This window comes from Anser brachyrhynchus (genome assembly GCF_964034855.1).
Source record: "Anser brachyrhynchus genome assembly, chromosome: 14".
In the NCBI taxonomy this organism is placed as follows: domain Eukaryota; kingdom Metazoa; phylum Chordata; class Aves; order Anseriformes; family Anatidae; genus Anser; species Anser brachyrhynchus.
In genome coordinates, this window is record NC_137709.1 from 4,723,234 (window position 1) to 4,739,112 (window position 15,879).

Below are 15,879 nucleotides of genomic sequence, written 5' to 3' on the forward strand. Positions count from 1 at the left end.
CATGCTAGCACAAAATGCGATCTGGGATGAGAAAAATAAGTCATGCCTCACTTTTCTAATGAGATGGCACTAAAATCTGAGATTCTGGGCACTGCACCATCTGTGGTTACAAAGCTATTGCTCTGGTTTACATCGAGTCAAGCGCAAGCTAAACCCAGGCCTGGCTTTCTAGCTTGCCTTTGGGTGGAAGTGAACAGATTTGCTTTAGCAATGCACTCAGGTTGCTTGGCAGGCCAACAGGTTTGCACGACACCAGCTGCTTCCAGCTCAAATGCCCCACACGTAGCTAAAATTAGGCTGCTCAGATTTCCTGGAGGGGACTCTGCCGCACAGCCCGCGCCCAGCCTTCGTGTGGGCTCCCCAACAACAGAGCTCGCTTCTCAGCACGAGCCAGGCACACACGGCGTTGTGGAAGCCCACATGCCATTGCTCCTCGCTTAAACTAACCTTTTGCTCCCCCTGAACCTAGGGAATGGCACATGCCACTGTCAGTAGAGCCGATTGTGAGCGCTGAAACAGGCCAGTCTTTGGCTTCCTAGTGTCAAAACCAGAAAACACAGAGCAGGTGTGCCTTTATTGTGCATTTGAGAAACATCTGTGCAAATTACTTAATTTTACGGAACACTTTGCCAGCTCCATTTTCTATGAAATGGCTTGGGTTTTGTGAAATTATTTCCCTTTCACGTTTTCTTTGACTGTACAGCAATGGCTTAATTTAGGCTGCTCGAATAATGACGACTTGGGGAACTGACACTTTCGATTATGTGGTCTAATTCTACAAACATGCCTCTAACGTAGTGATATTCTTATTATTTGCACTTTGCAAGCATGATTTATGCTCTGTATAAAAGCTCTGGGGCTGGAATGGCTTTAAAAAATCCAACACCCTACGTTTTACAGTGCAAGAGGCCCCTGTTCTGTGCGACCCTGCAGCACGTGTAACGGGGAGGGCAGCACTCACTGCTGCAGTTCTCCCAGAGGTGGTTATAGGATGCACCCTGGTCACTGCAGTTTCAGATGACCACCAGGAGCCCTGCTGGCAGAGCCAGAGCTGCTGGCACAGACTCAGGCTCTCAGACACCAGCAACTGCCCCAGATTCTCTGGTGAAGGGATCAGAGACAAGGCCCAGCCTAGCCATGGGACCAAAGCGAGCAGTTACCAGCTGCTAGCTCTGCCCCTACCCCTCCAGCCTCTGCAAGAGTCTCACAAAGCCAAAATGACCCCAAAATCCCCTCCTCTTCCTGTTGCCAGTGCCAGCCACAGCCCCTGCTTCCCTCCAGCCACACGGCGCTGGTGTCCTGCTCTGCCACCACTCCACACTAAGTCACCCAAGACAACTCCACTGCTGGGGTGCAGCATCCAGCGGTGCAGTTCTTGCGCCCACACAACCTCCCCAGCCTCGGGACAGTAGCACAGGGACAGCTGTCCCCGGCAGCCAGACGGACACCCTGCTGCTGGGAGGCCAGCGAGCTAAAAAAAACTCGTGGCATGTCAGTGAAACTGGAGAAGAGAGCGCTTTAAATAACACTCGCCTCACAACGCAAACACTCAAGGGAAAACCTAGGTTTCGTGCTTAATTTAAGGGTTTAATCCCACCCAGGGAATTTGCTCCGTGTGTGGAAGCACTGGCACTGCCTGTCCCCACTGCTGGTGGCTCCACGGGCTGAACACGTGCCAGCATCACCAGTGTTGGTGGAGCTGACACCGGACGAGATTTAAGACCAGAAATCACAGCGGGCACAGAGGTGAGGTGACTCACCCAGATACAGCTCGGTGCCTGGTGACCTGAAGGCCAAGTGCCGCTGACCCTGTGCGGTGACTTCCCCTGTCCGGGGCACAGGAGGCAGCAGGGACAAGGTGCTAGGGGCAGGGCACAGAACTCACCTCTGCTTTCACCACGACTTTCCCTGCTGCACAGCAAGAGCACGGGCAGCTGGGTAAGAGGGCAGGCAGGGTTCAGGAGGTTTGGTTCACCTACGGCTCCACCAGCTGTAAAACATCGGGGCTGCAAGGCAGAAGGATCTGACTGATGCTCAGGATTCGCTGTGGGATGGCCACCCAGGGCACACCTGTGTGACAAGAGATGACAAGCTATAGCAGGAGAAAGATGTCATGCAGGTTCTGCAAAAGCTACCCCAGCTTAATATTGCTTCTGAGGGCAACTTCGCTATTGGCATCAGCCTACAGACATCACGTTTGAACGTGTTCCCACCCGAGGCCATGCTTTCTCTTGGTTCCTGTTCAATGCAATTTAAATGCTAGGTAAAAGAAAGAGGCTCTGGGACAGAAGACGCTTTTTTTTTTCCTCCATTTTTTCCATTTTGGTGATTACTAATGTAGTACTGCCACCCCATGATGTGGCAGTCACAATTCATTCAGTGCTGTTCACAAAAATTTTCTTCATAAGTATCAGGTCTGGTCTGGGGAGAGCAGAGATGAGAACACACCACGCGCTGCACAAAGTGCAGATGTAATGCAGAGAAACAGCAAGTCATCGCGAGCACCGGATAGCAAACCCCTGAGTCATGCACAGTTCCATGCACTGACCACACGATTCAGACCTCCTAAGCCTGCTGGAATGGGATCTCCACCTCCTCGGAAGGTGTGCCCACATGAAGCACCGAGCTGGCTAGGCTGCGCTCTTCCTTGGCCCCGTTAACTTAATCCTCCTGATGACTCACAGCAAAGTCACCACCGCGCTCTAGGGTGACAGGGGCAACTGGCTGGCGGAACAGCCTACTGCAATTTTTTCTACTTTAAAAAAAAAAAAAAGCACAGGGGGTACAAAGCCCCCATTTCTGGGATATAGAGACCGTTCCCACACGAGCATCACCCGACAGGAGCTGCTGAGGCTGTGCCCACTGCAGCACCCGAACCACAGCTGCAGGCTGTGTTCACGGCACGAGAACCTTCCTGCTGAGGAGCCCCCTGAGATTTATTTTACCCCCTTTGGATCCTCATGATTTCAAGTGGAAGCTTAGCATCTCTTAAAATAAGCTCTAAGCGTCTTAATTTCGGTGCTTAAAAGGGGATTTGGTCACTTGGTTCTAGGAACTGTTTGACTCCAGTTTGACTCAAGTGTCCGATGTCCGTCGGCAGTTCAGCTGTCGCCCGAACAAGGGGTGGGACAGCCAGGATTTTCCAGCCCTGAGAAACAGCTGTACCCAAAGGAGGTGTGTGACAGGAGGGACAAAGTTAATTCACTCCCAGCCCTCGTCTGCTGCCCATTCCCAGCCGCTGGGTGAGAGGCCTGGCTCCTGCGGGGCGAGCACCCCGCTAGGCGGCCCCCGAGCCCCGCCTGGAGCCACCGGGCTCACCCCTAGGGGCTGGACCTGGGAGCCTCGAGGCAAGCAGAGGGCGACGTGGATGGAGAGGTGATGAGAGCCCCTCTTCTTACACCACACGGTGAGCAGGACGTGTACCCTGAGCGATAACACACTGAGTGCACGCGTGGCGGCACTCTGCCCACTGACACCAACATCCCACAGGGTGGGGATGTGACATTCCTCGTGACACTCTGCTCTGTACAATGGTCAAACTCGTTTTAAGCTCAGAGACTCCCAGCTATGGAGGCAGGACACTCTTCTCAGCAGCTGTGCTGGTCTCCATGCTCGGAAGTCTTTGCTAATCCCACAGCAAACTTGTCCTTAGGAGCCAGCACACCTTTTTGTCTTTCCTGGACAGCATATATAGAAATCCCCAAAGGACTTCCACCTACAATTTTTCAGATGCCAATCTAATATCCTACCTGCTTAGAGGACGGCATTAAAAACCTAACACACAGAACACGAACCTCTGAAATAGCACACTTCAGTGCTACAAGTCCTGAACATACGCTACAAAAATTGCCTCGGTATTGGGCTGCATTTCTATGATTTAGGACTCCCATCAAGCTTCAAATCCAAGCAGGACTTTGCAGTTTCTGTAAATACCTTACTGATGGCCACAATAACCTCTTCAGCTGTTTGCTTATTTTCAGAATATCTTAGCTGATGCAAGCCCGCCCACCTCCCCATCCCAAGAGCCATTCCCATTAGGAATTCATTGCACAGCTTGAAACTATCACGGATTTCCCTGCCACCTAGCCTGTCATCTCAGGAGCCTTGCTGGGTGGGAAATGAAACCAATAAAAGTGCTCTTTTCTCACATCCTACAGAAGCCTGGGTATTCACCACCACCCCCCAGCACCCCAGGAACAACAGAGAAGCCACTTTCATTGCACATAATCATGTCACCAAGTAACTTGTAACTAGAAAGCTCACTGCTGAAGTGCTGATGACTTCCCCATTTAGCCCTGTAGCACAGAAGACAAGCTCAAAACAGTGCTTTTGCCTTCCCACTGCCTTTGGGAAAACCTCATTCTTTGTGATCCTACTTTCAAATCCCTGTTAATTTGTATAGGGCGGCGCCACAAGACATCCAAGCGTCTAGCGTACGCTCTCAAAGTTTTAACAGCTCTATAAAAATAAGCAACACCCCCAAGTGCATGCAGATGGCTTGCAGAATGCATCACTCAAACTGACTGAAAGTTGCTATCCTGTATTTCTATTTCAGCCTGTTTTCTAAATAAAAGGCATGCCACTACATTAATATGCTGATGCAGTCTAGGCCTGCCCTCCCCTCTAAAATTGCACTCCTCCCCCCTCCCCACACTCTTTATAACGCGGTGTATTTCAGATGCAGCAGATGCTCATTTTGATCCTAAAACAGATTTAATGGGTTTTCCATGATCTAAACACCTGGCAAAAGGGCTTCGTGCAGCCCTAATACTTTCCTAACGCGATGTTAAATTTGTCCTAGTGTTGCATATAGCATAATTCTGCAGCCATGTCAACTATTCAGGTAATGCTAGAATGTCGTCATTATGGTTTATGTCAGCAGCATGATCTGTATGTACCTTGTAATCATTCTGGTGTTGGGTTGCAAAGGTCCCCGGACTCTTCACTTGGCTGAGTCTAATTCCATCCTCCTCACAAAGATCTAGGGTTACACTAAGTAAAGGTTGACATTTACAGGAGACACTAAGACTGCTGGAACGACTCGCCAAGGTAAAGCCCTGGCTGCGTACTCTTTCAAGGGCGTAAGCTGTGCAGTGCCAACGTTTCTGCTAGCCTGCTGTGCTCAGCGAGGCAAAACGGGCTGGGGGCATGGCATGCGGGGAGCCCAGAGCTGTGTGTGTCACTGCGGTGCTCCGGCAGCGCTCAGGGACAGCACCCCAGGCGCCTGAGAACAGGGAGCTCAGGAGGGCCTGGAGCGATCGCTCCCCACGTAAAGGAAGGGAGGCATCAGGGTCCGAGTGTATTTACCCTCCTACGTTCATCCCACCCTCTAAAGCAGCACTGCCAGCACATCCAGCACACCTGGAAGCCTCCTGGCTTACCGAACATCCTGAGCCCCTGAAGCATTAGGTCTCACGGGCAGCTTCAGACTAAAAGCTGCCTTTTTAGGTGATGAAGCTTATAAGTGTTTTGTTTTGTTTTTAATCTATTCCCTTGAACTCTTCATTATCCAAGTCCAGTATTAACAGTGAACACATCCAACACACTCACTAGAAGCAAACTGAAAAAGAACCACACAATGTGAGACAAGATCACAGCATCTAACACGGATTGTGCACAGAAGGATGAGTTGGTCTACAAAGCAGGGTGCTGCAAGCAACGTGATCCTCACGGATGGCTTCTGCATCAAACTGCAGACACTTAGAGCAGGCACAGACAGACTTCTCTATCATGGAGCCTCCACTCAATAAAACTAGGAGGATCCTGCTTTGGCAAGAGATTAGCCTGTCCTTCCTTGAGCTCGGTAACTGCAGCATCACATATGTGGCTTCTGGTATTCACTGGGTGAACGCCGACTGCTCTGAGTGCTGCATGGCACCAGTCCAGTTTCCCTTGCAGGTTTGACAGCCATCATCTTTGGCCATGGTCTCTGCCACGTCAGGAGGTCTTAGCTGCAGTCGCCACGCTGTGAATAACGCCACGCAACTATTTGTCTCAAACACAAGCGCATAAGCTAGTGCTGACATTAGCTGTTCAGAGCTAAAGATCAGAGCCCATTTTATCAGGGCTGGAAACTTGCCACAAGTGGGCCATCCTCTCTCTAAGATCTTGCCTCAGCTTCAGATAAGCCACGTCCCACCTCCCTGGGCAAGCCTCCTGAAGCACCCCACCATGCTTCAGTCTTAAACCCCAGCCTGCCACAGCCTCGCTTCCTACCACTTCACTTACCCTTGCTCAGGGTACATCTGTCCCTTCTGCTTGTATGCACATCTTCCTCAATTGAAGATCGATCGTGGATTTGGAACAGCCAAAGAAGCATTCCACAGAGTGGAACAGCCAGCAATGACAGCATGCCTACAGGAAAATCACGTCTTTTGTTGTACAGAAGTAAAGGGGCCGTAGGTCATACAATGCTGCTTTGTTAACGCTGTTCCAGTTGTGTGGGAAGACCTTTAAAGCAGATGTCAGCCCAGAAGTTCCTTTCACAACCTGCACGTCTGATTTTTACCACCCTTTTTCTTTGGAGGAAAAAAAAAAAATCAGCCCATTTTACTGGTACTGAAAACCGACTACACCGCCCATTACCTGACAGACTGCAAGGAAGCAATGCCAAGCATCACGGGGATCCAGGGTGGACTACAGCCAGCGTTGGTTTGTGGCGGGAGCCCAGGGCAACTCAATAACATTGGCTTCCCTTGCCCTCCCTCCCACATCCAAGGATTTAGGATTATTCAGCAGTCCTTGCATCATAGCACAGCCCTGCTGATGGTTGTGTGATACAACCTTGGACAGGAGCCATCCTCGAACTGCTTGAGGGATACTTATAACTCAAGAGCAACAGACAGAAATATGAAGGCCATGGGTGGTCTAAGTACGTGTGTAATTGCTCTGCTGGATCAGGGCCAAGGGCAGTGCCGCAGGTTTGAACGAGGCGCGCAGTGACATGTTCTCATCAGGGATGTCCAGATGCCCTAGAGCAGCCCGTTGTCTCACGCGGCTGCCTACGGTTGTCAGGTGGCTGCACCAGGCCACTCCAACCAGAAAGCAAGCAGCCTTCTCTGTAATCTCTTTTGATTGTTTTGGAGAAGGACAGAAAGCAGGGAAAGAGAAGACATCTCAGATAAATTATTTGGACCAAATCGTTATGCAAAGCCTTGGAACAGTTCAAATGCGTACACTTATTTTGTTTTTATAGCCAACCGACCTGTTAGAGGTGCCTAAATCCCAGTCTGTGGAGGCACCACCATATCTCTGCACCGTGCTCCTATCTGCATCTGTTTAGACACTTCAATCAAAACACAGAAAAACCCTAACAGAACCCTGGAGCCCGATCTCACAGGTTAATTCTGTACTTTGCAAAGGTCCGTACCTGTAGCCTTGGTTAAACATCGCCGTGCTCTGGAGGCGACCTAAGCCTATTCTCAAATACTGAAGGATGCTACTATTTTCTTTGGCACGTACCACTTGCTCTCTGAGCAGCATACGTTCTGTTCACAAAACATAGCCATTGTGTCGTAAGGAAAACGAGACAGCTCTAAACACGCTGACTTATGTTTGTCTCTTCAGGTTCCCAGGGTAAATCTGAAGGCTCAGCCTCCTTGCAAGACGCAGCATCCTGGCAGGGCCAGGGGAATGTCACAGTAAGTGCAAACATTGTTGTGTCAACTATGTTCAGTCTCTTAAAGTCTTTGTCTCCATCCTGCCTTATTTTTCCCCACACACACACTAGGAAAAAGTAGAAAGCCACCAGCATTTTGCTGACCATTGGCTCCTCAGCCATCTAGCAGCCAGTCAGTCCAACAGAGTTGCACCACCTTAATTCAGTCATTATCTATTAATCCTCAAAGAGCAGTTTACACATTTTTTAAATTATTATTTATAGTATCTCAGAGGTATTTTGTAAGGATAAGCTCACACACATATTCAACAAGTGACAAAGAAGCAAAGGTCATCATGAATATCAAGATCTGGACCCTAAGCCCTGGAAAAAGGATTTCTGTCTTGGAACATTTCCTAGCTGGAATTGCTAAGAGAACTGATGGAGCAGGGGATAAGGCTGGAAATACTTGAGTGGCTGCCACGCAGCTTAGCCATTTGTCAGCCTCCTTCAAAGATTCACTTCAGAACAGAGAGTTGATTTAGAGCACATACTCAGTCAAGAGCTGGGGAATTCAGACTATCTGGAGACCGACTGACATCTGAACTCAGGCTGGGAGGAAAAGAGCTGACCTGGGTTATTTTGGAGAAGAGAGAGATTATAAAAAAGACCATTACCCCAACAAGACAAACCCAAACACTTCAGTTGCACATTTATACGTGAGACACATGGTTCAAAAGTTGATAAGGATATGAGCAAACATCAACACTCCACCATAGAACAAGGACATGTCTTGCTCTGCAAGTATTTATCACCTTAAAACTGCTGTTCTTGATTAATCAGAGACCTTATTCTAAGCTCTATGTCAGTTGAGCTCTAAGGAAAATGCCAAGACAGAGTAGCAAAGTTCCTTCTCATTTCTCTACATTCAACCTCATTGCAGTTACCAAATGCACCACAGATGACAAGCAAAACTAGACCTGGAAACAACTAAGTCAGGTACAGATCTCTGTAGAACAGGACAATTACTAGAAAGCAACATGGATCTTTACACCAACCACAAGATGTGGGCATTGGACTGGCTTACAATGTAAGACCAGCAACACTTACCAGTTATCAGCTCTTCCTTCTACTGATTTGGTGGTAACAGTCCAGTGACGCATTTTCTCTCGGAGCATTTAAACAGAGACTCTCCACTGGTTATGTATTAGGCTGGTGCATGAACAACAGAAAAAACACTGTCATCTTCTTCTGTTTCAAATAACGTGCCAGCAACACAACCAGGTTTCTGCAGATCAAAAATTCAAGCTAAAAAAATTGCTTTTCTTCACTATATATAGATGCAGAGTCCCTCGGCAAGCCTGATTGGGTCTTCCTATGGAAGCACACCTGTGTTTACAAAGGTAAAGAGCATACATTGTCTGAGCAACGCAGCCTGTTCTGTGACTTCAGCTGCTAGCATTACATCTCGAGTGTTCTTGTTCTATCAGAAAATATTTAGAGGCTGTAACATTGGCTCATTCACATTTCAAAAAAGCCAACACACTTAATTAGCGATGCTATCAAACTAGCATTTTAATTCATAGCTGATCCAGACAGAATTACTCACATAAATTCATCTCATTTATTTCCTACAAAGAAGGCTGAAGTGGAAATCTCTCACAGAAACCTTCCTTATTGTGTTGTATCCAGTGGAATAGATTCTTTTTCCTGCATTTTTATCTTCATTTGAATGCGTAAGTAAGCTAAAGCATTTTAATAAGCACTGGTCTACAGGTGAAAAAAACTCCACTCACAAGCCTCTTCAAATACATTTAGAATTAAATAAATTATTCTAAGTAAAATAGGGACACCAAATCATCTTCACTGAAGGGTGTATTGTTCCATAATAATTGTTCCAGTGTGGAAATACTTTTGTCAGCCACTTAATGCTGATTTCTCCTCCCCCAGGGTCTACAAAACATAAGAGCTACAAAGGGTCAATTAGTGGTATTTGAATGTCGCATTCGTGCTACACCCACCTTACACGTTCACTGGTACAGAGAATATGATCAGATAACAGATTCCGCAGATTTCCGAATACTACGAAAAAGTAGGTATTACTATGCCTGTCTGATGCAATTTTATTGGGACAGGGACAAAACAGGAAGGAGAATTGCTGTAAAAATTAGGAGACGGTACACGTTCGTAGAGTCTTGAGTTAAGGTTAAAAGTATCAGATGAAGTTGCAGGCAGCTGTGCAGAGTCTACGCTTCCTTAGACAATGCGTGAGCAGAGCAGGAGCAATGGGAAGAGACTGGCACAGTGACAGGGTACTGCTGAGCCACAAGGGCACTGTTACTGTGCATTATAACTAATGATGGATCCAAGGAAAAAAAATGAAAACATTTTAAAGAATTTATCATATTCCCAGGCATGAGGTCAGAGCTCCAGTGGGCCAAGTTCGCAGCTGGACTAATTCCAACGTCAGTGGAGCTGTTTCTATACCACCTCAGCAGAGGGGTGTTTGTACCATCGGGTCCCAGCCAAACCTGACGCTTCCCTATCCAGATGGTATTCCTTCTGATGGACAGAAAGGGAGATGTTCCCTTTTGTAATCTCACTGACAGCTGAGCTGGGAAAGGGAGAAAGGGATGAAGGTCTTTCTTCCAGTCTGGCATTATAACCATTTAATTTTTTTTTCTCTCTTATTTTGAGCAGAGGCTTGTTCATCATCAGTTCCTGGTAAGTACACTGCAAATTTCTTTGTTAGACAATTCATTGGTTTACTACCCCAAGCTTAGTTTTCCCCACCTCATCCAATATGAAACAATCATGTTCAAAGGGTAGCCAGAAGACAGCATGCGATGTCAGGCAAAGAGTTTTGCTTTTGACAGAAGCACCTGAAAGGCCCCAATTTATTCCACAACAATGAAATATCATCCTTTTTACATTCAAAGACAGGTACCCTATAGTTAAGGGAAAACATATCAACTATGTGGCTTTTCTGGGGTTTAAACCTGTGCAAGAGAACATGCAATTTAGCAAAAAAAATAAATATATATATATAAAATTGTGCCTTGTTTCCTTAAAGTCCCAAGAAGAAAGATCCTTCCTTCTCCTTTGCTCCTTCTGAATCCTTTGACTTCCTATGCTCTTTGCATCACTTTTATGCATTTCATTGCTGCCAAGCCCCACCACATATAACAGTCCTTCTACAACGAAGGTTTCCTACACATCGACATATAGCTTCTACGACACAACAGCATGCCTGAATTTGTCATTTCAGAGGAAGTCTGCACCCTGGTCATTACAGAAGCTTTTCCTGAGGACTCTGGAATATTTAAATGTGTTGCTGAAAATGAATTTGGATCTGTAGCATCCAGTGCACGTCTCTCTGTTTCCGCAGGTGAGCACATATGCATTTCTGAGCTGAGCAACTAAGCACAAGAGAATTAATTTGCTGCTGTTCAGTGTCAGGCAGAGCCACAGACATCTACCAACCAGAATTCAGACCCAAACACTTCTAGAGGCTCACAGAGAAATGCCCCCAAAACGCCGTCAGCCTGGGTGCTTCTCAAAGCTGAATGCAAGTTATTCTGCATTTCTGCTCCTGGCCCTTCCTCTTCATAGGTCAGGACGACAAGGTGCAGGTGTAGATCTCTCTGACAGAGATCCCTGAGCTTCATCCCTTCAGGAATCCTAACTTAGCCCAACACACTGGCTGTGTCTACACCTTGTTATTGTAACACACAACTTGTCTGGCTTGCACTGTCTAAACAGAACAGCACTTCGTGTGTAAGCCAAAGCTCACCAGCCCCAGCGAGGAGACAAGTTTGGCTAATGCAGCTGTGCAAGTTTTGGTTTAGGCAGGACGCAGGCAGGTTGAACTCTCATCCACCTGCCCAGACATACTACTTTCACTCCCTGTAACTACAGCGTGCTGTACTAATGAACCGTTACTGTTTTCTGCCTGACCTGGGAACAATTCTACTTCCAGGAGCAAAAGAGCTGGAAAGCTTTGCAGGTGCTGCCCGCTTGCCAGCTGTGCAAGTCACCATGAAGAAACCCACCTTCACGAGGAACAGCCAAGCTGCAGGCAAGGACCGCGACGCGCCCAGCCTGCCATCCTACAGCACGGACACCCCGGGGCTGGGGAACCGAGCAGAAGCCACAAACTTCAGCCAGATGAATTCAAAGAGTGAAGCTGAAGATTTTCACGGCGTTTATGAGAATTCAACTCAAGCTTCTCCTCTGCGGTAAGACAAAGAAAAATCACATCCCTTGGTTAGTTTTACACCGTACTTAGGGAACTAACTTTCTAGTCATCCCAGCAACACCACTGCAAAGCTTCTGTGTCCCATACCCCAACAGCTCAAACGGGCATGCAATAACCTGAGTTGTCTTCCTGTATGACAATAGGAGCTGGCAACACCAGCCTAGCTACCCAACAGCACAGGCTCCATTTGGCAAAGTATACAACAATCTAAGGGCTCAGGTAGGTGGATAATGGTATTTGCAGAAACGCCTATCTCTAAGTAACTTTAAAAGCATAGCCCCAAATAATTATCCTCTAAAAGGCCTTTGGCTCCACAGCAGAGAAAAGGGAAAGGTCACAGTACCTGGGAAATTTCAAGGAACTGCTCTCTTGCCACCAAGTTCTTCTGTAGCTTTGACCAAGTGGCCTCACCTCATGTTTCCATTCACCACTCTGTAACATAGCAATAAAGCTTGAGATGCTGTAAGTGTGGAGCAGATTGTACCTATAAAGTGCTCCACAGGGGACAAGTACCGAACCAGTAACCCACCAAATAGAAAGAAAACTGTCCTGTGTCATGGCAGGGCCATTTCCTGCTCAGGAGATGGGGATTTTCCTCAAGAAAAAACATTTCTTCTTATATCAAGACTCAAGCCAATTCCTGTCCCAGATACAACTCTCAAGTAACTATGTACTTCTGGCATTATTAGTTGTTGTTTAACTATTCCAGAGAAACCAAGCACGTTAGAACTTACATCTTCACAATTCCACTCCAAATTTTAGCAGTGTTTTCCAGGTGTTTATTGGCATTAACATAGACCTCAAATAGCAAGAGTTAAGAGGTCCAAGCTCAGCACTGCAAAGCAGTTTCTTCAGTTCTGTTTGTGAAGGGGAAGCTACGAGGCAGACATGTGCCTCCTCTCCCAGCTGAATGCCAGTAATGCATTACAGGGATACTGTTACATCGTGTGTAAACGGCTGGCTGTGACAGAAAGCATTCTCCGTGCTATAGATTATTTTTGGATGTGCTCAGCCACTTTAAACCAGTTGTTTTAACAATTCTGGACGCCCTCCTCCAAATTCACTGCTGGAGAGACCATACTGCAATATACATTTCTCTGTGCACAGGAACTTTTTACTACATTACTGAGTAAAAATGGGGTTTGCTTCAATAACCTGCAGATCCCCGTGTTGTCCATTTAGCCCCAAGCTCACCCACGAAACCCAGGCAGTCAATCTCTAGTGAAATCAGCTGGGACCCTACAGAGAGCCCGCTGCAGAACCAAAAGCCTGGCTGAAGCTAACTAGCACAGACTTCAGAGACTGCAGCACTGCCAAGCAGTAGAGGGCTGCCTGCCACCTGTGATGGTGCTGTGCATGTGCTGTCAGTGCCTTCACACATCACAAGCCAAGCACGTGAACGCAGCTCTGTATTCGAGTCAACTCACACCCAACCACCCCAAATCCAATCCGAGACAGAAAGGTGAATTTGCTTGGGAGTACCTACTGCAGACTTGCATCCCACTGCTTGTAATATTTACCTGACGATTATTTTGAACAAGAGCAGACTGTTAATTGTCTGCCAAGCAAAAATGAAAGCTTTTTTTTTTTTTTTTTTTATAAAATCTCTGGCATAATTACCTCTGGGAAGGAATGGGGCAGTTACAGACATTTGCTGACTCTCCTTTTACGATAGGACTAATTTTTCCATCCTCTCTCCAGATTGCTCAAAGGCAGCAGGCAGCCTGTACTTTGGCATTTCTAACAAGCAACACGTGAGGAGGCTCTTATAGATGATACTTCAATGCTAAGGTTACGGCTTGCAGCACTGCCAGTGAGCTGTGCTTGGGTTTTCATTTTTAAAGTTCTGGTTGGTTTTTTATGCGATATCTGATGTCCTGCATGAAGGGATATAACATATCACCAAAATCAGCCATGTAATAGCTTTGAAAAAATGTGGTTTATATAAAATGTTGACTAGTGTTAACTAAAAAGGCTAGCTAGTGTACAGAGCTGCAGAGTGCTTTCAGTTGGCAGCAATACTGAACCGCATTTTGGAAGGCATTTACATGCCTCGAGGTACAGAGAAAAAACTATTAGACTTTCTAGCAGTATCCAGCTATGAGCACGTAAATATTTTTGAAACACACAGCCTTATTGCCGTGTGCTTTGAAATATTGTGAATGGGACTCAACATTGTTGCTGTTAAATTAAGCAATCATCTCTAATGATTAGCTGTTATTTTTAACTGCCTTGGTAGAAAGATTCAGCCATATAACTCTATCACGTACATGGTTGAAACTGTTACTAAAGACAAAAAGAAATACTGACAAGTACCACGATGAATGAATGCAGTCCTTGTATTCATACTTCTCCAAACTATTGCTTAGCAACGGTCACTCTACAAAAGCTAGAAAATGCAGTTGGAGAAGACCGCAGCTACCAGCTACTTCTTTCAAGGCTTTTGTAGCTACAGGTTACAGCATCCTTCTCATCAGCCTTAAAAAAGCAGAGCAAAACCAGTCCCTGTTTGACTCTGTACAGATTATTATCTTTATTAAAGCCAGTTAACCCAAGCAAAGAAGAGGTTTCATGCACTAAGTATACTACCAGGTGTTTTAGGTAGTTTTTACAATTGCTTAATAAATACACAGAAGATTCATAGCTTTTTCTAGACCTTTGATGCTATATCACTCAAGAAACTAGAACCTGATCAGAGGCACTGCGTCACCGTTCATAGAAAGGAAACTGAAGCAGTACAGAAAAGCTAACCCCTAACAGTGCTGCTCAGGGTACTATTAGGTTACCCCACCATAAGCTAGTAGATTCAGTCCTCTGTCTTTTTTATCACTTGAGCTTCTAGTTCTTTCAAGTTTTTTTGCCTACCTTCTGGATGTCACTTTTTTTCTGTTCCTTCTCATTCATACAAGTCTCCCGGTCACGTTCAGCCTTTTGAGTGTACGAAGCTGTCCTCAAATTGATGCCTTGCAGCCAACTTCAGTTCTGAAAAGAGTGATCTGCACCCTCATTGAAGTCCCTGGGAAGCCAGGGAGCCTGTCTGAGCACAGAGCCTGACCTTTAGCATGCTCACAGCTTCCTACACCACCAGCGATCATGCTACACTTACTGTCTTTTATTTACTTTTTAAAGTACTCAACTCCCTCTGGACAAACTACACAATTTTTGTTCTTTAAAAAAAAAAACTTAAAAAGCAACAACAAACAAAACAACCTCTCCAACAACCAGGGACACACTTCCTCCCTTAATCACTTTGTCAGGAGGAATTTAAATAAATTAGCACTCAATTAACACCTGCTGTGTAGATTTAGTTCGTAAATACTGAGTTGATGTTTAAATACAAACCCTAAACGTGGATTAACTCTTGAAGACGGCTGTGCTGAAAGACTCACACGTACAATGAAGGGAGAGAAGAGGAAAGTTAAAGCCCACACACAGCCTGAGCTGCTGTATTTACAGGGCTGGAGGATTTTTTAAACAATAGCGTGCATGTTAGGCAACAGTTGCTAAATTATAATTAAGACACTCAAACACTATAATGATAATTTAAGATGTAATTAAGCACTAAAGCCTTTGATCAAAGGGATACAAATCACCTAATCTACCAGCAGGATCTGTTTCTGTTCTGGTGAAAACAGCCGAGCTGGATCTTTAATTCCAAGTTAACACACATAATAATACCCACAAGTAGCAATATACCATCAAATAACATTTCACCATCAAGTATACCTAATTTGTGTTATTCAGTGAAGGACTGACGCTTCAGGCACACTTCTGATTATTCCACCCCCACGAGTGATGCCACAGCTTTCCATTGTGCAAGGAGGCCTGGGTACCTCTGTGCGCTACGGCCGGCGGGTGCTGCTGCGGGGTTACTTCACCTGCATTTATGTCGAGCTTTCGGTATCTGCTGCCTTTAAGCCTTAAAAGCAGTGCCAAGTTTTATCACTACCGGGGCAATTAGCTGCTGTAGCTAACCGTTATGGTATAGGAAGAAAGAAGGAGTTTCACTGAGATGCTTACCAAA

General features: G+C 46.2%; 1 protein-coding gene across 3 annotated transcripts in view; it reads right to left on the reverse strand.

Annotated features, from left to right (window-relative positions):
* Positions 1–15,847, reverse strand: part of LOC308177574 (uncharacterized protein) — a 34,160-nt gene extending 18,313 nt beyond the window's left edge. Inside the window, exons 1-6 of one of the 3 annotated variants that reach the window (XM_080555092.1) lie at positions 14,721–15,847; positions 12,199–12,287; positions 11,650–11,830; positions 8,708–8,809; positions 6,229–6,354; positions 1,886–2,070 (exon numbers count right to left, since the gene is read on the reverse strand). In XM_080555092.1, coding sequence (XP_080411218.1) covers positions 1,886–2,070; positions 6,229–6,245 — 202 coding nt within the window. In that variant the 5' untranslated portion in view covers positions 6,246–6,354; positions 8,708–8,809; positions 11,650–11,830; positions 12,199–12,287; positions 14,721–15,847. The remainder of the gene's footprint in view (positions 1–1,885; positions 2,071–6,228; positions 6,355–8,707; positions 8,810–11,649; positions 11,831–12,198; positions 12,288–14,720) is intronic. The other 2 variants (XR_013939259.1, XR_013939260.1) reach the window with 2 other exon arrangements.
* Between the last annotated feature and the right edge of the window lie 32 nt (positions 15,848–15,879).